The 22,066-nt window shown below is 37.6% G+C and overlaps 1 protein-coding gene across 2 annotated transcripts in view; it reads left to right on the top strand.

Moving 5' to 3' along the window:
* Window positions 1-22,066, top strand: part of EXT2 (exostosin glycosyltransferase 2) — a 162,109-nt gene that overhangs the window by 76,357 nt on the left and 63,686 nt on the right. For both annotated transcript variants that reach the window (XM_032283534.1, XM_032283535.1), the window contains one exon: window positions 7,016-7,147. In XM_032283534.1, the coding sequence (XP_032139425.1) occupies window positions 7,016-7,147 (132 nt within the window). The remainder of the gene's footprint in view (window positions 1-7,015; window positions 7,148-22,066) is intronic.

Here is a 22,066-nt window from a genome sequence, read left to right as displayed (position 1 = left end):
TTAAGAAACTAATCACATTAATTGATGTATAAACTGAAATAGCAATTTCCTTTTTTTTTTTTTCCATTTATTTTATTGCATTTTAGGTTTTGGGGTACATGTGAAGAGCATGCAAGATTGTTGCATAGGTACACACATGGCAGTGTGATTTGCTGCCTTCCTCCCCATCACCTACAACTGGCCTCTCTCCCCTTGCTATCTCTCCCCAACTCCCCTCCCCCCGTCCCTCCCCTATTTCCCCCCAACTGACCCCAGTGTGTAGTGCCCCCCTCCCTGTGTCCATGTGTTCTCATTGTTCAACACCCACCTATGAGTGAGAACATGTGGTGTTTGATCTTCTGCTCTTCTGTCAGTTTGCTGAGAATGATGGTTTCCAGGTTCATCCATGTCCCTACAAAGGACACAAACTCATCGTTTTTGATGGCTGCATAATATTCCATGGTGTATATGTGCCACATTTTCCCTGTCCAGTCTATCATCGATGGGCATTTGGGTTGGTTCCAGGTCTTTGCTATTGTAAACAGTGCTGCAGTGAACATTCGTGTGCACGTGTCCTTATAGTAGAATGATTTGTAATCCTTTGGATATATACCCAGTAATGGGATTGCTGGGTCAAATGGAATTTCTATTTCTAGGTCCTTGAGGAATCGCCACACTGTCTTCCACAATGGTTGAACTAATTTACACTCCCACCAACAGTGTAAAAGTGTTCCCATTTCTCCATATCCTCTCCAGCATCTGTTGTCCCCAGATTTTTTAATGATTGCCATTCTAACTGGTGTGAGATGGTATCTCAATGTAGTTTTGATTTGCATTTCTCTGATGACCAGTGATGATGAGCATTTTTTCATATGTTTGTTGGCCTCATGTATGTCTTCTTTTGTAAAGTATCTGTTCATATCCTTTGCCCACTTTTGAATGGGCTTGTTTGTTTCTGAAATAGCAATTTCAATTTGAAGTTCCATTTTGCCCATGTTAGTTTTAAGCTGGCCCAGTCCCTACCCTAGAGGAGCTTTATAATTCTCATGTTTGAAAGTATCATAGGAATTTTGTAGTTCTTATGTTGTAAAATCTGCATGTTTTATGTTAAAAAAAAAAAAAACAACACACACACACAGTGGAATCTGATTAACCACGAAAGTTTAAATGCTTTTGTTCAAGGTTATATTGGTATGACCTATTCACCTGTAAGGTACTTAACTCTTCAACTGTGTACCTTCCACAGTTTAGAGTGACTGGGGATTTGCATAGTTGCTGAAGAATCCCTCATTCACACTTTTCAGATAGCTATAAATGTGGGCCATGTTTTAGGGGAGAAAAAACCCTAATAAGCACTTATTTGCATTTGCTCTCTGGATGAGAATAGTGGTGCTTTCGTATATTGCCAACATAGCTGAAAACTCCTTCCTCTCTGTGGACAAGCAGGCTATACTGAGTCCTGGAGGGGCTATAAATTATAATACCTTCTAAACATTGCAAGGTATTACAGAGGTCCTGCAGAAACAATTAAGCCTGAGAAGTTCACTTATCCCCAGGCTGAGACACTTGAGCTATGATTATTGGCAAAACTTGCTTCCTTTCTGAGTGAATTGCAATTTGGTAGACAGGGTGAGATGATTTGAGACATCTTAAATTAGAAGTTCAGTTGTACGTTTGTGCCTTTGGCTGGTGTCCTGGGTGGATTTCTTACCAATAGTTTTCTATAAATCCCAAAAGCCGCTGTCTCCACTGTGATTATATGTGAGCATGAAGCTTTGGAATGCTTAAGTTGGAATGTGGTTTAATTTGAATATGACTTAAAAGAATAGATGATGATAGGCCCATTTGGGTAGATAAGGAGGTAAATATTCAGGATGTATGTGTATTTATGTTTGGCTTCATGCTCTGTTCACTTTTACACCTTTCAGTTTCTTGAAAAAGGACCATTTCTAAAACTTGCTCTGTGCTGGTGCTCTTAATACTCTAGAATGTGGTAAAAAAAAAAAAAAAAAAAAAGGTCTGAATTTAGAGTTAGGAATCATGGATTTGAATCGCAATTCTGCTTCTTAATATCTTTGTATCATAGTTTCCTCACTTATCAAATGAAACTGTATCAAGTAAGTGACAAGCTGGCTATGAAGAGCAGGTGAAATCATGAATATAAAAGTGCTTTGCAGCAGGTAAACACTAACACTTGCAAGGATGCTGATTTTTTAAATGCCAATATCTATGTCCAAGGAACTCACATCCTAGCTGGAGAGAAAAAAGTAATCCTCTGAAACAGCAGAAAAACAAGTATAGAACAGTATATAGCAACTAGCCTGTATGGTAAAGGTTGTAAGGGCTCAGGAATTTCATAGTAAAGGGAGATTGGTGATAATAGAACTGACCAGTAAAGGTTTCATAGGGAAGATGGGTTCTTTCAGGTCTCATAAAATGTAAATATTTTGGCTGGATGATAGGAGAGAAAGCAATAACATGAATTTAAGCAGGATTGAGATTGGAGTGAATAGGGCATATCTAAGAAGCAGTAGCAGGGAGGCAGCCAGCTGTGTACCCAGAAGACTGACTATTGGACAATTTGAGAAAGTCAGATACCCTTGAAAGCTAAATCTGTATTTCAGCTTTTCTTTGAGTAGGAGAGATTGTCCTTGTGCATTCTTTGCCTTCTTCTTAGTTAGTGGAGATGATAGTCGTCACATAACTCAAGTTACCCTAGGCTTTTAACTCATGGATAGAACACTTACCCAGGAAATAAGCAAAGTTAGCACATCTAGACCAGAAAGTGTCTTTTTTCTTCTCCCTTTTGGGTTATCCTTCCAATTTCCCCATGCTAAATTTTCGCATGTTCATTCCCTTGCATAAATCCTAATATCCTCTGGTTTTGAGTGGAATCATAGATCTGAATGAAGCTAGAGAGGTCATGTAGACTAGCATCCTGCTTTTGTTAAGAACTGAGTTTAACCTCTGCTTGGATAAGAAACTGCCTTCTTTCAAAAGACTGCATTGGGCCAGGAAAGAGTAGCTGATATTGGAGCAACCTTCCTGCCAAAAGAAGAAAAAAATTATGGAAGCTTATTTAAAACAACTGTTTATAGGCATTGTAGAACCACTAACATAGTATCTGAGGGAATACCATTCCTGAGAGGAAGAAAGCACTTGGAATTGAGCTACATAGTCACTCTGGCATTTTCCCTGAGGGTACTTGCCAATTCTCTATCCAAGAGTATGGGGTCCCGTCCCAGCAGAAAGCAGCAGTCCTACAGGGCTTAGAGGTTGGAGTTAGGGGCTATTAAAGTATTTGGGATCTGAAACACAAAATCCCAGGAGAAAGAAAACCGCCAGGAAGAAAGTGAAAAATGTGCTTGTAATCTTCCCTTGGGGTGTTTGCCAACTCCTAAGATACACGTGATCAGAGCAAGACTCCGAGAATCCTTGTAGAAAGCAGCAGTTGGGAATGTAGTGAACAGTGCAAATATTTCAGTAGCCATATACAGTGCTGGTGAGAGGTTGGCAAGGTAGAGAGGCCCTGGCAAATACAAATACCCCAGGCTTTAATTGGAGGCCTCAGAAGGACCACACTTCGAGCATAAGGGAAAGCTGAAATAAGCTAGCCCTGACACAACTTAAAACTGACTTCTGACAGGATTCAAGTGGCCGGACTATATTCTTACCCCTGCCGGAAGAATACGTTACACTCTTAGGAGGGAAATCATCTGAATCATCCGGAACCACTACAGTTTTTAAACAGAATGTCTGCCATCCAATAAAAAATTAAGAAGCATTCTAAAATTGAGACCAAATGACCAAAATGAAGAGAAAAAAGAGAGTAGAAAGATACACACAGGTGATTCAGATATTCGAGTTTATCAGTCAAGAACTGACTATGTTCAAGAAAGCAGAAGAACAGGAGACTTTCAACAAAGATATGAAATCTATGTTTTACCAGGTCAAATGGAAATTCTGGAACTGAAATATACAGGAATGAAATTAAAAATTTAATATATGGGTTTAATAGCAGTTTAAACACCAAAGAAAAAGGGATAGAAGATTATTGAATCAGAAGAAAAGTTAGTAGAAAACACCCAGATTGAAGCACAGAGAGAAAAAATATTGAAAAGAAAATAAGAGATACATGAAATATATTGAAAACATTGTGAAATATATTTCACATATATGTATATTTGGAGTCTCAGAAGAGGAGAGTATGACAGAAGTAATATTTAAAGAAATATTGGCTGAGAGTTTTCTAAAATCAATGGAAAGTATCAAATCATAAATTGAAGAAGTTCCGCAATCCTCAGTGAGATAAATACAAAAGGCCATACCTAGGCATGCCATAGTTGAACTACTGTAAGCCAAAGACAGAGAAAGCTTAAATGCAGTCAGAAATAAAAAGCATATTATCTTCAAAGCTGCACCAATAAGATTGACAGCTGAATTTATCAGTGAAAAATTGGATGAAGCCAGAATGTAATAGAAGTATATCTTGCATGTTCTGAAAGAAAATAATTGCTAACCTAGAATGCTCTACCTGTCAAAAGCATCCTTCAAAAATTATTTGGGTAAAAAGAAGCTTTCAAACAAATAAAAACAGAGAGTCATCCGCTAATTCTGCAGTGAAATAAATAACAAAATAAATTATTCAATTAGCAGGAAGATGATTTGTGATGGAAGCTCAGATATGCATCAAGAAAAGAAAGGGTAGATATATGGTGAAAATTTACTTAAAAAAATAATGATGTCTTGTAGGATTTAAAATATGTAGATGAAAAATGACAATAATAGCACAGAGATAGGAGAGAGCTGGTAAATTATAAAATTGTTGCTTTGAGATGTAATGTAACAAAGCAATGATGCCTACTTTAGTTGCTGAGAAAGCTACTCAATAACAAAAGACTAAATAACAACCAAATGAAGAAGGAAAATGTGGGAAAATAATAAAAATTTTTAGTCAATTCTAAAGGTGAGAAAGAATGTAAATTAAGTGTAAATGGACTGTATTTGTAATTAGGAACCAAATATTTTTGGATGAGATAATGTATTAAAACCCAGTAACAGATTGGTTACCCCTCATCCAAAATGCTTGGGACCAGAAGTATTTCAGGTTTTTTTTAGATTTTAGAGAATCTGAAGTGTTCCAATGAACATTTCCTTTGAGCATCATGTCAGCACTCAAAAAGTTTTGGATTTTGGAGCACTTTAGATTTGAAGGTTTTTGGATTTAGGATGCTCCACCTGTATATGCTTTTTGTAACAAACAAGCTTGCAACAAGCTTTCAGGGTAAAAATTTGAAATACATATTTATAAACTTGAAATATATACATATATGTGTATATAAATATACACACACACCTCAAACAATCCATAGCCACACATACACACAGACAGACAAAAACCAATAAGGATATAGAATACTTAAACAAAATTATACCCATCAACTGCAGAATATACATTTTTTAAGTGTACATAGATCATTTATAAAATAAACAATGTGCTGGGCCATCAGTTTAAATAAATTGCAAAGTATTGAAATCACATGCGTTCTCTGACCACAGTGCAAAGTGCAATCAAAGTAGAAATCAGTAACAGAAAGATAAATAGAAAAAATAAAAATATTTGGAAATTAAACAATATACAAAGGAAATTAGAACTTTTTTGCCCAAATGAAAATTATATGTAAATGTGTGGGGAGCATTAAAATAGCACATAGAAAGAAATTTAAAAATTTAAATGCATATATTGAAATGAAGAAAAGTTGAAATCAATGATCTAAACTTTAATTTTAGGAAGTTAAAGCAAAATTAATTAAACTTCTCCAAAATAGAAAGAAATAGACAAATAAGAACAAAAACTAGCAAAATAGAAAAAAGTATGATGTGGAAAATCAGTAGAACCAAAAGTTAATTTTTAAATAAAGATGAACAAAATTGATAAAGCTCTACTAAGACTGAACAAGTACAAAGAGAAAACACAAATTAACGTATCAGGAATGAAAAGATATGTATTACAATAGATTCTACAGGTATTAAATGGAGGTGAATGCATAGCTTTATTTCAATAAATTTAACAATTTAGATGGAATGAACATATCCCTTGAAAAACACTACTTATAAAACTGACACACACACTGGAAAACATGCATAAGCCTATGTCTGTAAAAGAAAATGAACCCATAATTTAGAACCTTCACACACACACACACACACACACACATACACACACACACACACACACACACACACACAAACACTCACTCACTCATCCACCCACCCACCCACACCCTTGCCCAGACAACTTCTTTGAGGAATTCCTCTAAAACCTTTCAGAGAAGAAACAACGCTGATCTTGCATAAAAGTTCTCAAAGAACAGAAAAAGAAAGAATAATTTCTACCTCCTTTTATAAGGCCAGCATATCCTTGATACTGTAAACTGACTTAGATATTACAAGTGTTGAGCCAAACAAGTCAGACACAAAAGAGTAAATGCTGTTTGAGCCCATTAATATGAAATTCAAGAGCAGGTACCGCAGTGGTAATCAGCATAATGGTTACTCTTAGGGGGGGTGAGCTACTGACTGGGAAATAGCATGAGAGAATCTTTTGGAATGCTGGAATGTTCTATATCTTTATCTGGCTACTAATTGTAAGAGTATGTGCATATGTAAAAATTCATTTAGCTGTATACAAGATTTGTGCACTTTACTGTGTGTATGTTATATAAGACTAAATACTATAAACTTCTCTGCTATAACACATGGATAGTCTCATCATCACATAATTTATCTTCTATCTTAATTGAATCCAATGTGCATTTCACTTGCTAACATTTTATTTTGACTGCATTTGATAAATGCAAACTTCTGGCAGGAGCTGGCTTGTACCGCAGGGAGCATTTGCCCTAGGCACCCCCACCCCCACAACTTTGGGAATAAAGGAATTAGCTAAACCCAGAGTTGACTGTGATAGAGCATCTCGTTTTCCCACTCTGTCTCACTTGCTTGCTCACTTAAAACAGCATTGTTTTCTTTCTAGGCCCGGTGGTTCTGGGAAGCGTACTTCCAGTCAATAAAAGCCATTGCCCTGGCCACCCTGCAGATTATCAATGACCGGATCTATCCATATGCTGCCATCTCCTATGAAGAATGGAATGACCCTCCTGCTGTGGTAAGTGAATTCCAGTGCTAGCCACATGAGGCATAGTCCAGCTGCCAGGGTGGGTGAAAGGAAAATGTACTGCAATTGTAAAGTTTATTTAAATTCTAGCTCTCTAAGATGAGAGTGTACTTTTTATACTTGGAGCCTGATAAGGGCAGGGTAATGTTGAAACACTGACAAAAGTAAAAAAATACAGAAGCAGCAGCTTCCAGCGTGTTTTAAATGTGCTTAGAAAGACCGTCTGTTTATTTATTGCAGAGATAAATGAGGAGGCATGGGTCTTGTTAGAAATCAGAGACATCCTGATGACTTTTACAATTGTAATGCTTAGAGCTCTTGAAAAGGTTCTGTAAGCAACTTAATAATAGCTTGTATTTTGAGTGCTTACTCTCTGCCAGGGACTGTGCTAAGTGCTTTACATGTGTTACTTCAATTAATATTTCCAACACCCTGTAAGGAAAATAATAAGCAGAAGTGATCTAGATGTGTTATGGATTGCTAGAGTCATTTGCACAAGATTGTGGCAGAGGTCCCTCGCTATTTCCAGCAAAGAGATGGAGCAGTCAGAAGCTGCTCTTAGGCCTTCTTCCTTGTGTGAAGGAATCACAAGGCACGTGTGTCATTGTAGAGATTGTGGCAGTGGCTTCTAGGCACACCTTCTTTCTCACTGAAAATTCCTGAGGTTCTGGAGCTGGAAATTACTACTTCCTAGCTGCTCTGAAGTGTGCCTGGCTGTCCAGCTCATAGACCTCCAGGCGTTCCTGCGAGAGCACTAGACTCTTCTCCATTCTTTGTTCTAATCATCTCTTCCTTTCTGACCAGCCCTCCTTGTCTCCTGATTCCACCTTTTCTTTTTTCTTCTTTCTTTGAGACAGAGCGTTGCTCTTGGCGCCCAGGCTGGAGTGCAGTGGCTCCATCTTGGCTCATTGCAACCTCCACCTCCTGGCTTCAAGTGATTCTACTGCCTCAGCCTCCTGAGTAGCTGGGATTGCAGGTGCCTGCCATCACATCCAGCAAATTTTTTATTTTTAGTAGAGATGGGGTTTCACCATGTTGGCCAGGCTGATCTCGAACTCCTGACCTCAGATGATCAGGGCCTCCCAAAGTGCTGGAATTATAGGCATGAACCACTGCGCCAGGCCCCGATTCTATCTTTTCTAAATAGTGCTGTATATGGCCACCTGGTTAATCTTCACATAGGACCATCCTTTTCTCTTTCCTTTTCTGCCGCGCTCTCTTCCTTCTTGCATCCAACCTTTTGGAAATGGTGACTGGATTTTAGGCATTCTGAGAGGTGCTGAGAATACAGAAAAAAGAAGACAGTTCTTGCCCTCAAAGAAGCTCTCCACTAATTTGGGAAGCTGGTAGGTAATGCTGTGAACGTAGAGGTTCTGTAGTGGAGTGGTATACTGAGTGCTGGGTGCATACGGGACAAGCATCTCTCCTCGCAGGGATACTTCCTGAAGAGGGAGTGCCTGAGAGGAAGTCAACATGTGTGTATGGTAAAAACAACAGCAAACATCTTTTTGTTTTGCTTGAGGTGAAGTTTCCTTCTGTCTCTCTCCTCCTTGACTCCATTACCAAAGGTAACATCTCAGAATGTTGCCATTCAGATATAAGCATAATTTTGTAGTTTTCAACATATATAGGATTATCCTATACATATTTTTCTGCCTTTTTAATTTTAGCACTAGATCGTAGACTTCTCTTTGTTTTATTCTATATAGGTCTACTTCAGTTTTTTAGGATGGCTTTATTAGTATTCAGTTGTTTGGGTATATCATATGTAATAGGTCTATTATTGATGGGTATTTAGACTGCTTTCCTTTTTCCCCCTACTTTCTAACGGTAATACAAGGGGTATACTTTCACATGTTTACACATAAATATGTGAATATTTCTACAGAATTAATTCAAGCTAAGAAATTGCTTAAAGAAAATACACACTGGGGTCTGTCAGGGGGAACTAGAGGAGGGATGGCGGGGGTAGGGAGTTGGGAAGGGACAACATGGGGAGAAATGCCAGATATAGGTGATGGGGTGGAAGGCAACAAACCACATTGCCATGTGTGTACCTATACCAATCTTGCATGTTCCTCACGTGTACCCCAAAACCTAAAATGCAATAAAATATATATTAAGGAAAAAAAAAAAGAAAATACACATTTTAAATGTTGGTAGATATTAACAAATCACCCTTTTAAAAGACCATATTAACGTATAGTTTCGCAAATAACATTTGGGTGTTCTAGTTCTCCATGCCGTCAGTAATGCTGGATACTTGAATTTTTGCTCATCTCGTAGGTGAGAAATGATCTTTGTGTGTATTTTTCAAGGGGAAGATTGATATCTTTGTCAAGTTTCCTCAAATAATTCTATTTGTAGTTTGATTATTATCACAATTGCACTTTTAATTGTTTTAGACATTTATTTGTTCAGTAGGTATTTATTGAATGCCTGCTTTGTTCCAGGCAAAGTTCTTGCTACTTTGAATGAAAAAGACAGAGAAGGATCCATGCATTTGGGAAACTTACATTAGATCTTTCTATCTGGAAGAAAGATTTGTCTTTCTGGTAGAATTTATATGATGTGTGTGTGTGTGTGTGTGTGTGTATATATATATATATATATACACGTGTATATATATATATATATATACACATGTGTATATATATATATATACATATATATATGTATATATATACGTATATATATATACATGTATATATATACGTGTATATATACATGTATATATATATATGTATATATATACATGTATATATATATATATGTATATATATATCTCCTTTACAAGTATTGATAAATATTTCATAGATTTAAAATTTTTTCTTATGCTCTAATAGAAGAATACTTTCTGACCTTATAGTTCTTAACTGGTTACCATTGTATACAGACACATTTTGACTTTTGTATATTAATTTTACAACTATTCTGTTACCGAATTTCACAGTTGTTTACTTTTTCAGTTGATTCTCTTATATTTTTAGGTATACAATTATATCTACAAATGCTAAGTTTACTTTTTCCAGTATTTGAAACTTTTATTTTTTTATTTTATCTAATTGCATTGGCTAGTACTTCCAGAACAATGTTAAATGATGATTTGAGTATTAAAAAAGTAGGTATTATCTAGTCAGAGAAAGGAGGAAAGTTAGATTCCATCCAGAAGGAACAACAAATTCAAATATACAGAGGGCCAGGGGAGCTTGGTAGTTTAAGGAACTTCAGAGAGTTCAGTGTGGCAGCAGTGAAGGAGGCTTGGGAGGGAAAGGCAGAGGATGACGCCTGGCGAGGGCCCATATCACAAAACACGTGTGTCCTACATAAGGCTTTGGAGTGTTATCTGTGAGAAAAAAGTAATCACTGAAGCCTTTTAAACAGGGGCATAGTATGATAAGATTGCATTTTGGGTCAGTCTGATCTTAGTGTAGAGAATGGATTATGCGTGGCAGTGGGACCAGACTGGAGGCAGTAGACTGTTTCAGAAATCCAGATGAAAATGAGTAGAGGACACATTGAGCGGTATCTGGAAAAATGGACTATTCTAACTGGTGATTGAGGGAGAAGTTTAGAAGACTGACGTATACTGTATAGCTTATCCAGGTAGGGAATTTGGTTGCATGGGGAGTCATACGTGAGGATGGTGTTGGAGTCCAAAATCAGTCTAACAGCAAGGCCCTCCACAATCTGCCTTTCTAGCTTTTTTTTTTTTTTTTTTTCCTCTTCTCTTTCAGAGAGTTCTAGATTTCTGGCAGCACAACTCAATCCTTCCTATGTGTGTCCCTGCTTTTCCTTCTCTGTACCTTCGTGGCTGCTAGCCTTTTCCTTGACACACCTTTCTTCCCCATCATTTGCAGATTTATACAGGCTTCAGTGGCCGGCTGGTAGACTCCTTTCTCCAGGAGGTTTTCCCAACCCCTTCAGCAGGAAGTAACTCTTAGAGCATGTTACCTGTGTTTCTTTTCCATCACTTAACATGCACAGAAGTAGAATTTCCTGTAAAATTTTAAGCACCTTAAGCCATTTCTGACCTTGGTGTTCCTCATAATACCTAGGACAACTTAATTCAGACAGGAAGGCCTTGATATATAAAGGAAGGAAGGAGGGATGGAGCAAGGGAGAAAGGGAAGGACGGAGGAAGATTGGCATCCCAGGACTTGAGCCTCAAAGACATATCCTGCTGGGAAGGCGGATAAAGTGGTAAATTGTTTCTCATCTATAAAGTGATTGTAATGAGACTACCTGATGACTTGTCTAGGATCATGTAATTGGCAAGTTGTGTGAACAAGTGAGACCCCAGGTCTTCTATGTGCAGATTATCTTGAATTGCCTATGGAATTATATGGGAGCCCTTGAGCCTCCTCTGGGCTGAAATGTTACTACTGTTCCAAGCAAATCATACAAGCTTGAGAAAAATATTACATCTGTTCCTCTGCAGGAGAATTCGTACAGGTACGGGAGAATTCATACAGAATTCTGTCTGGTCATAGTCCAGACAGAAAGTGCAGAAATAGTGGGACTTTATCCTGTACTTTTATCTAAAGCTTGCAGAGATGCTTAATAAGAATAAAGGGTTGGAATTTAGTTCTCTTTTATAAGAATATAGATAGGCTAGGAGAAAATAGAATATGAAATTTTATAGTTTTGAAATAAATATGTTTTAATTCAGGACAGAATGGTCAAAGTGCTAAACAATTTGAGAAATACCATAAGCATAAATAAGGTATATAACTGGAAAATATGTTCTCTCTATATTTTTAACTCTTTCTTAAGTAATCCTTTTCAGGATACTTTGGTATTTATCACACTTCTAGCTCAGGTGACGAAAGCCCTGATTTAAAGCAGTGGGTTGTACATTTCTGCATCTTCAGTGAAAGCAGCTGATGGGAGGTCTGAATAGCGTTGGTTTATTTATAGTTAACTTCTCCCTTTCCCTCAGAAATATTTAACCTACTCTAGATGAGATTATCATGAGCCCAACCTGCAGGGGAGTCTCTTCTCTAGATTACATCAAATTTATGATGTCAGATACTCTGAAGTGGGAGTAGGTGTGGATCTTGGTCAGTAAATCAAGAGGTGGCCTGGGGTTTTCAGAGATAAACTCTTAGGGCCTTCAGCCATGCACAGAGCTTGCTCAGACTGGAGAAGGCGAGATGAGGGTTCAGAATCACATTTTGGCTAGATGCAGCTGCCTTACTTTAATGTAGAAAAGGCTTATATGTGTCGATGATCATGACAGTGAGAGGTGGCCTTGCAGAGTATTCATGTCACTAGGTGCTTTGTCACTCTTATCTGTAAAACTAGGGCAATGACATTCTCTATGTTGCACCCCACCTTCAGAACCTGAAAAAGTTTGACACAGTAATTCTTGGACATAATGTTGAAGTAGTAGACCTATCTGAATTGGAGAGATCGACCCTTTGTTTTGAAAGGGATCCTTTTTGAAGGAATTTATCACCAAGTTAAGGTTCTTTATGAGGGGAAGCGTGCGTGTTTTTATATTAATTTTAGCTTTTCATGTCAAGGCTGCATATATATATATGGAATGTATATATGGAATGTATATATATATATATACACACACACACATACATTCCATATATATATACATTCCATGTATATATATATATACACATTCCATATATATATATATATACACATTCCATATATATGTATACATTATAACCTTTTCAGTCTCTTCGTGCTTTTTTCTCTCCTTTTTGCAAATATCAGCAAACGTTTATCATCTCCCTAAATATCCAGTATCACTTCTAACTTTGGTGCCATTTCTGGTCTTGCTTCTTGGCAAACCTTCATCCCCACATCTGGAGCTAGCTTCTATAGTTAGGCTTCTCCTTGGATACCCTCCCTCATTTTACTTCTGGTTCTCTGCCAGATGTGAACATATGCGGGAGGACAGAGACTGAGACAAGTGAGCTTTAAATTGAATTCATGTGCCATCAAAACTATATCCTCTCAGTGACAATGTTTTAAAAACTAAATATAGTCTGAAAATTATGTAGAGTGTTTTCCCATGTTATTTTTCTGCTATGTGAGTTGAAAGATTATACTTGAGCTTATCAATGTTATAATGTTATTTACGTCTTTGATATAGTTTTTTTTTTCAAGTTTGCTGTCATAGGTAACACTAGTAAAGATAACTCACATTTTCTTCCCTTCTGCATATCCATACCAGACCTAAAACAGAAAGAGAAGAGAGTAGGGGTCCTTATAGCCATTGATAAAAATTGATGAGAAAAATGGGGAAGCATCTTAAACTGAATTATTATACCTAGAATAAGAATGAGTTTGAAGAACTAGAGCTTTTTCTATGAAATCTAGCCAGAGTGGCCACTTCACTGCAATCAAAGCCTCAGATGAGGATTATATACTTCCCTGGATTTCCTGTAAGCCTCAGTCTAACTCTAGTTTTTGAAGATAGAAAGGACAAGGAATCAGCCAGATGAGAGTGTTACATAAGAGCACTTGCTTGGCAAGAATCACCCACAAGGATCAGAAATCACAGCTGTAGGCAGAATGTGGTAGAGTGTGCCATGGGGCAGTGGCTCGCAATCTTTAGTATGCATCAGAATCTCCCGAAAGTCTTGGTAGACTACAGAATGCTGGCACTCCACCCTGAGATTCAGATTGGGTAGGTCTGGGGTGGGAACCTAGAATTCGCATTTCTAGCAAGTTCCAAAGTCTTGGGTATTGATGCTGCTGGTCCAGGGACCATATGTCGATGTAGGATTTCATTCACTGTGTGTGTCCTAACTCACTCCCTGGAGAAAGCTCTTCCTCTCTCCTCATCTATTTCCTCCTCTTGACCCCACGGGGCTTGGATTAGAAGCATCCAGAGGCTGAGTTCAAACTAAATCTGTCTCAACTACGTGAAGAACTCAGGGCTGCCTATACTTAGATGTCCAGACGGTGGCCCTCACCCACAAAGGTTGCGGTTGTACAAGCAGCTGAAAATATCACTCAGCTATAAACACTAACAAGCAGTAAATTGCTCTGCAGGCTGAAGAAGCGCCAGCTCAGATGTATGAAGCAGAGCTCTAAGTTGAAAAGATACCAGGTTAACAGTCTGTGTAACTCAACTCAGCACCCTGTAAGTTGTGGAATGTTTCTCTGGAATTTGAAAGCCTACCCGGCCCCCCAGGAGGCATTCTTGGCTTATTCTCTCTGTCTTCCTCCTACTGCCTAGATATGATTAAAAAAAAAAAAAAGTATGGAATTTAGAAATTTTAGCTCAAATTTAAGGTAAGTTTAAGCTTTTGAAGTCTATTGTTTTTATAGGTATCACATTTATAGGATCACATTTGCACAAGTGATCCAGTCTGCTATCCTAAATTCCAGACCTTTCCTTGAGTACCCTTTACTTCTTTGGAAGCAAGCTAGAAAGTCTCAGGATGTCGGCAGCCAGGGAATAAAGAAAGCTGAGCGGGGTCTGCAGTTGGAGAGATGCAGGAAGATACAAAGAGCTTGATCTGGGGCCCCAAGCAAAGAACTTGGCCAATGCTGATGATCAGAAAATGGAAAAGAAAATGAAAATCACAAGCCAGGTCCAGATGAGGAGGATAGATAAAGAATATGAAAAGACAGACTCAGGGATATCGCTAAGATGATTTTGTCAATCAGAAGAGCATGCTAGGGCTTTTGTAGCAGAGAGAAATTAATGTGCCTGTGCAACAGACATCTGCATGGCAGCCCCAGTGGTGGTGGTGCTGGATGAATGAATCTACACACATTGTTTCCTTGGATGCAGTCCTGCCTTCATTGCTTACTTAGAATTCACTTTTATGGCTCTAGCTTTCATGAATCAAAACCTGACTGCTTCCTTACATCACACAGCTTGTGGGAGGGCAGTGAGTAGAAGAGTTTTTCAGAGTCTGTGGGAGCTTGATCTGGCAGCAGATTAATTAAGAACATACCAAATGTTTTGGCAAAGTAATCCTTCATGTACCAGCCATCACTTATATTAGCACATCAAATTCCCTTTCCCCTTTTTTCAGGGGCCATTGTAATTCTCCCTTGAGGTCTGCTTAAATGATTCAGTAATAGAAGTTACCAGGGAAATGTGGTAGTTAAGTATTATAACCTCAAGATAATGAATTTTGTTTCCATTTCTAATATTCTATCCTTTTATTGTGTCTCCCAATGATTAATATTTGAGTGCAATTTTCTAATAAAAGGGTCATTATAGCTGCAGATTAGAAAACTTTATACATTGCCTCAACCAGAGGTGGATTCTTGATTTTTCACTCTTTTTTTCCTGAGCTACATTTCTTAGTTATATGTTTTAGAAACTAGTGTAGCTTAACATATGTATGGCTTAAAAATTCAAGTAAAAGAAAGCATAGAATGAAAATTAGGACCTGTTTTCAAGGGGCAACTGCTTTTAACTCTTTAACTTTTCTCTGATACTTTCTTCCTATTTCCCCATTCATGCTGTTTTTAAATTTCTTACTCAGAAACCTTTTTACTTCAAGTTAGCACTTTTTCTCCTGCTGTTTCTGTTTCCCCTGTATATTCCTCCTGTTCCATCTTACCAGTAGGGCTGGGTCATCATTTTTCATTAAAGTCGTATTTGTTATATGCATTATTAGAGCTATATAATGCTGTTTTCAACTGAATGAACCAAGCTGTAAACAAGAATTTCATTTCCTTTCTTGTACAGCTTTCTATTTTCCAGAGAGCTAATAATTGCCTGTTTTTTTCCCTTAGTTTTCCATGTTTCTATCACTAATTTAATTTTGCTGGATTCCCAAACAAAATATTAAAGTGGCCAAGCGCAGCTAGAGTCTGGGAGTTTTCTTCCTTTCTGGAGTCATCTCTCCTGTAGCCCTGTCTTGTCGGTTCAGTCTGGAGCGACTGCTCACTAGGTCTCCTGTGCCGCGGTCATCCTCATTCTCAGTTCACTATGACACTGGGAATGCCCTTTTTGTCTCTGCTCTGTTGGAGTTTTTTACTTCCATATTATAACATCTTTCTCTGTTTTGGTTTATTTTTTTCCCAAAAGCTTCTTAAGAAATGGATGGAGATAAATTTTCTGTCACCTTACATGTCCTAAAGTTATTTATTCTGTTACACATTTGATTAATAATTGGGCTAGTGTAGAATTCTGGTTGAGGTAGGTTTTCTTACAAATTTTGAAAGCATTGCTCTGTTATCTTCTAAGCTTTTCATTTTAATCTCAAAAAGTGAGATGTCATTTTAATTCCTGGTCTTTTTATGTGACCTTTTTTCCCCTTCCTGGCAAATTTTATATTCTAAAATTTTATGATGATATGCCCTGATGTGGGTGTTTTCTGCTTCCTGGATACTGATTTGGGCCCTTTTAAACTGGAAATCCATGTGCTTCAGTTCTGAGTAATTTTTGTATTTTATTTCTTTGATTATTTTTCTGTTTTCTCTTTTCTCTCTTTATGGGGTGTCTGTTACATAGATGGTGACTGATCCCTGATTTTCTTATCTTACCATCTGTTGGTCTTCTTATTCTAATTTTTTGGATATTTTCTCAATTTTGTCTTCTGACTCTTCTTTTGATTTTTAATATTTTGTTTAGTTTTAAAATCTGAGAGTTTTTTTTCTTTGACTTGTAGTTAATCTTTTTTTTAAAAAAAAACAGCTTCCTGATTTTGTTTTAAAGGTGGAATATTTCTCTCTGAAAATATTTGTGGTTTTTAGTTCTTACTTTTCTTCAGCTTCTTTTATTGTTTGGTTTCTTTGAATTCCTTTTTCAGGTTTTATTTGCTGTTTTTCTTATTGGAAGCTTTCTTCAAATACCTGATGATTATTGGCAGTCTGCTCTTATTTGAGAGGGAGGCACTGAAAGCTGATTGGAAGTTCTGTATACATGGATAAGGCTTGTCAAGCAATGGGCTTCACTTAGGTTCACAGGATGGGGACCTGATTGTCTCAGTGTTGGCATCTGTGGGTTATTTCTCTTGGCCTGGTTCATTGATCAGACAATAATCTTTCTGCTGTGAGGGTTGGGGAAAGGATGGATAATAAGTCTGGGCCACAGGTATTTTGGGAGCTAAATAGAGGAAGGAGATGGGTTCTCATCCTTCATCTTATATATTATTATTTAATCTGTTGTATTTAGTAGGGTGCCTCACCCTGCTCTCTGTGCCTGGGGTCTGAGTCTGGAATGTCCCTCAATCATTTTTTCCGGGATATAAATCTCCCTTCTCCTGCCAAGGTTGAGGATTGGGGGTAACAGGGAGCTGGTTGGCCTGTGAGTGTTGAGTTTAAGGGATCTTGACACCAACTAGTCCTTATTTCTGTTTCCAGAGCCCCTTCTTCCAGGATACTAATTATCTCCAATTTCTGATTTTATTATCATTATTCTTAGAAAGTTTAGCTTTTTTTGCTTTGCCATGTAGGTCATTGTCTACCTATCTTCATTTTGTTTATTTAAATTGATCTAAAAGCTTTATTTTAAAAATTTTAACTTTTTACTTTGACATATTTCAGAATTAAATATTTAAAAATAGTACATTCTTTACCCAGATTTCTCAAATGTTTCTGTATACCCTTCACCCAGATTCTTCAACTGTTTATATTTTATCACAGTTGCTTTATTCCTTTTTCTCTGTGTGCATGTGTGTATGTGTATTTTTTCCCCTGAACTTTTTGGAAGTTGCAGGTATGATGCACCCTTATCCCTAAAGACTTTTTATACATAATCACAACACAGTGATTGAAATCATCAGGACATAAACACTGGGGAAATATTATTATTCAATCTATAGACCTTATTTAGATTTCATCAGTTATCCTAATAATGTCCATTACAACAAAAGAAAATCCCAAACTATGAATTGCATTCAGTTATCATGTCTCTTTAGCCTCATTTTTTAGCCTAGAACAATTTCTCAGTCTTTCTCTTTCTTATCTGAAATTGACATTTTTGAAAAGCACATGCCAGTTATTTTGTAAAACCTCCCTTGATTTGGGTTTGTCTGATGCTTTAGCATGATGAGATTCAAATTATGCATTTTGACAGGAGTATCATAAAAATAATATATTCTTGGTGTATCATATCGAAGAACACATGATGTTAATTTGTGGCATTACTGGTGATGATAACTTGGATCACAGGTTTCTGGGAGTTTCTCCAATGTCATGTCAAGTTACTACTTTTCCTTTTATTATGTGTCTTGTGGGGAAATACTTTGAGACTATGTGAATATCCTGTTACTTCTCAAACTTTCACCCACTAGAGTTTTAGCATCCATTGGTGATTCTTGCCTGCATCAGTTGTTATAATGGTTACCAAATGGGGATTTTCTAATTCTTATTCTCTATCTTCTCAAATAAGCTACTAGATTTTGTTTGTTTATTTGTTTTTGGTTTTGGTTTTCTGATACAGAGTCTCACTCTGTCACCCAGGCTGGAGTGCAGTGGTACAGTCTTGGCTCACTGCAATCTCCTCATCTTGAGTTCAAGCAATTTTCCTGCCTCGGCCATCTGAGTAGCTGGGAGTACAGACACACACCACCACGTCCAGCTAATTTTTATATTTTTAGTAAAGACGAGGTTTCACTGTGTTGACCAGCATGGTCTCGATCTCCCGACCTTCTGATCCACCCTCCTTGGCCTCCCAAAGTGCTGAGATTACAGGCGTGAACCACCGCGTCCAACCACATCACTAGTTTTTTTGAGGTTGATTTTTCTTTTTAAGCCTGAAGATTGTTGAGTTAAAGGATCTTCTGTAATGCATTTTCAGTAAGTTTTTGTTTTCTCTTTGAATATTACATATCTGCAATTCTCACTAATCTTTTCTTCTGGAATCCTATGAAATCTATGTTAGACCTTTTATTCTGTCCTTACCTTATGTCTCTCAGCTTTCTTGTGTTAGGTTCTTCAGGTTTTCCATATTTTTATTTCTCTGTGCTGCATGCTAGATAACTTTTTCACATCTGTTTTCCTGTTTTCTTTATCTGTGACTAATGTGTTTTTTACCTATCCATCTTGAGTTAAATTTCAGTAGTTATTTGTAGAAGTTCAATTTGATTATCTTTCAAATCTGTTTGCCTGGCCTTTTTCATAGCATCTTTTTTTCCCTTATGTTTTTAATTTCTTCTTTTATATCTTTAATCCCTTGAGACACTTTATATTCTCCATCCAATTTTCTGAATTCCTCTAAGATCTGATCTTGTCCTTTGTCTACTGTCCACTGCTTTTGTTGCATTGTTTCCTTAGATGTTTTATAATTTTGGAATGTGAGTTCATCTCACATGTGAGGTTTTCTGTGGAAATTCTTGCATCCTGGAATAAAAAGGTATTTTCCAGAGAGTTTATCTGTTCTTGTTTATTTTGCTTCTTCCAGGTGTTTCAGAGATATCACAGAGTTAAGCCACTTTTTAACATTAATGTCCACTGGAGGTTTCTATACCACTCAGATAATTCATTAAAATCCCAGCCCGGCATGAGGCCTTGCCTCTCTTAAAAGCTCCCAAGGTAAACAAAGCTGACTTTGTTACAAAGCAGTACAATCTTTCTCTTTTTGCAAGTTGGTGAAACATATTGTTCCAGGGAATTTTGTCTTTTCATGTATCATCATATTTACTCTGGGAAGCCCGGTTTTTCCATGTTTTAGAGCATTCTGTGTTTAATAAAACTAGCTAAAAATTATGTTTTTTCCATAAAGTAAGTGCTCTTTCCAGGTGAGAACTACTTTTTTTGGTTTTATTTGAAGGTAAGAAAGGGAGGAGGAACTTTTCTCTTTTATAATTACATTTAGCCTGTGATAAAGTATTTGATTATCAGACAGCATGTCACCGATAAGTTTTTTAAGTTGCCAGCAATTGATTGTAAACACCAGTGAAGTACTCTTCCTTATGGTAAAGACAGTTGTCCTAAGATGAATAGCTTATATTTTGGTATAGTGTTTGATGTTCAGAACAAAATATTGCAACAATAAGCAAATATAAACTGAAAGAAAAAGTTCCCCAGGAAGAATCCCCCTCACCCACATCATCACCCGAGCTCAGGATGAGAAAGAAAAGTGACTTTTGTTGCTTCTTTGTGCTAGTGAGAGACTTATAATCTAGCCCACTTTGTCACTGATTGTACAGGCCTTCAAGGGATCTGGTTTTAAGTGCAAGTCTCACTTCTAACTTCCTTACTTCCTGTGCCCCAAACCATGTCTCCTCTTCCAGCATGAGCATTAAAACCAACTACATCACGAACCCGTGCAACAAGCTCGGCCCTTTACGGTGCCACAGTGCCAACTAGCTGTGGGGCGTACAGCTTTCATTTGCAGCTTTTTCTTCATTTTTGGTGCCTAGGAACTTATCTGTTCCAGTGACCTCAGCTGTATACTTAAAGAATGTTTATTCTGTTTTATACTACATTTCTTTTTTTTTTTTTCCCCATTTATTTATTTTATTGCATTTTAGGTTTTGGGGTACATGTGAAGAACATGCAAGATTGTTGCATAGGTACACACGTGGCAGTGTGATTTGCCACCTTCCTCCCCATCACCTACATCTGGCATCTCTCCCCTTGCTATCTTTCCCCAACTCCCCATCCCCCACCGTCCCTCCCCTATTTCCCCCCAACTGACCCCAGTGTGTAGTGCTCCCCTCCCTGTGTCCATACGTTCTCATTGTTCAACACCCGCCTATGAGTGAGAACATGCGGTGTTTGATCTTCTGCTCTTCTGTAAGTTTGCTGAGAATGATGGTTTCCAGGTTCATCCATGTCCCTACAAAGGACACAAACTCATCGTTTTTGATGGCTGCATAATATTCCATGGTGTATATATGCCACATTTTTCCTGTCCAGTCTATCATTGTTCCAGGTCTTTGCTATTGTAAACAGTGCTGCAATGAACATTCGTGTGCATGTGTCCTTATAGTAGAACGACTTATAATCCTTTGGATATATACCCAGTAATGGGATTGCTGGGTCAAATGGAATTTCTATTTCGAGATCCTTGAGGAATCGCCACACTGTCTTCTAAAATGGTTGAACTAATGTACAACCCCACCAACAGTGTAAAAGTGTTCCTATTTTTCCAAATCCCCGCCAGCATCTGTTATCTCCAGAGTTTTAAATGATCGCCATTCTAACTGGCATGAGATGGTATCTCAATGTAGTTTTGATTTGCATTTCTCTGATGACCAGTGATGATGAGCATTTTTTCATATGTTTGTTGGCCTCATGTATGTCTTCTTTTGTAAAGTATCTGTTCATATCCTTTGCCCACTTTTGAATGGACTTGTTTGTTTTTTTCTTGTAAATCTGTTTTAGTTCTTTGTAAATTCTGGATATCAGCCCTTTGTCAGGTGGGTAAACTGCAAAAATTTTTTCCCATTCTGTTGGTGGTTGATTCACTCTAATGACTGTTTCTTTTGCTGTGCAGACGCTGTGGAGTTTGATTAGGTCCCATTTGTCTATTTTGGCTTTTGTTGTCAATGCTTTTGGTGTTTTGGTCATGAAGTCCTTGCCTACACCTATGTCCTGAATGGTTTTGCCTAGATTTTCTTCTAGGGTTTTTATGGTATTAGGTCTTATGTTTAAGTCTTTAATCCACCTGGAGTTAATTTTAGTGTAAGGTGTCAGGAAGGGGTCCAGTTTCTGCTTTCTGCACATGGCTAGTCAGTTTTCCCAACACCATTTATTAAACAGGGAATCCTTTCCCCATTGCTTGTTTTGGTCTGGTTTGTCAAAGATCAGATGGTTGTAGATATGTTGTGTTGCCTCCGAGACCTCTGTTCTGTTCCATCGGTCTATATCTCTGCTTTGGTACCAGTACCATGCTGTTTTGATTGCTGTAGCCTTGTAGTATAGTTTGAAGTCCGGTAGTGTGATGCCTCCCGCTTTGTTCTTTTTGCTTAGAATTGACTTGGCTATGTGGGCTCTCTTTTGGTTCCATATGAAGTTTAAGGT

Source organism: Sapajus apella, unplaced genomic scaffold, assembly GCF_009761245.1.
Source record: "Sapajus apella isolate SASKATOON/1434 unplaced genomic scaffold, GSC_monkey_1.0 scaffold14, whole genome shotgun sequence".
In the NCBI taxonomy this organism is placed as follows: Eukaryota; Metazoa; Chordata; class Mammalia; order Primates; family Cebidae; genus Sapajus; species Sapajus apella.
This window is presented reverse-complemented; position numbering and strand designations above follow the sequence as displayed.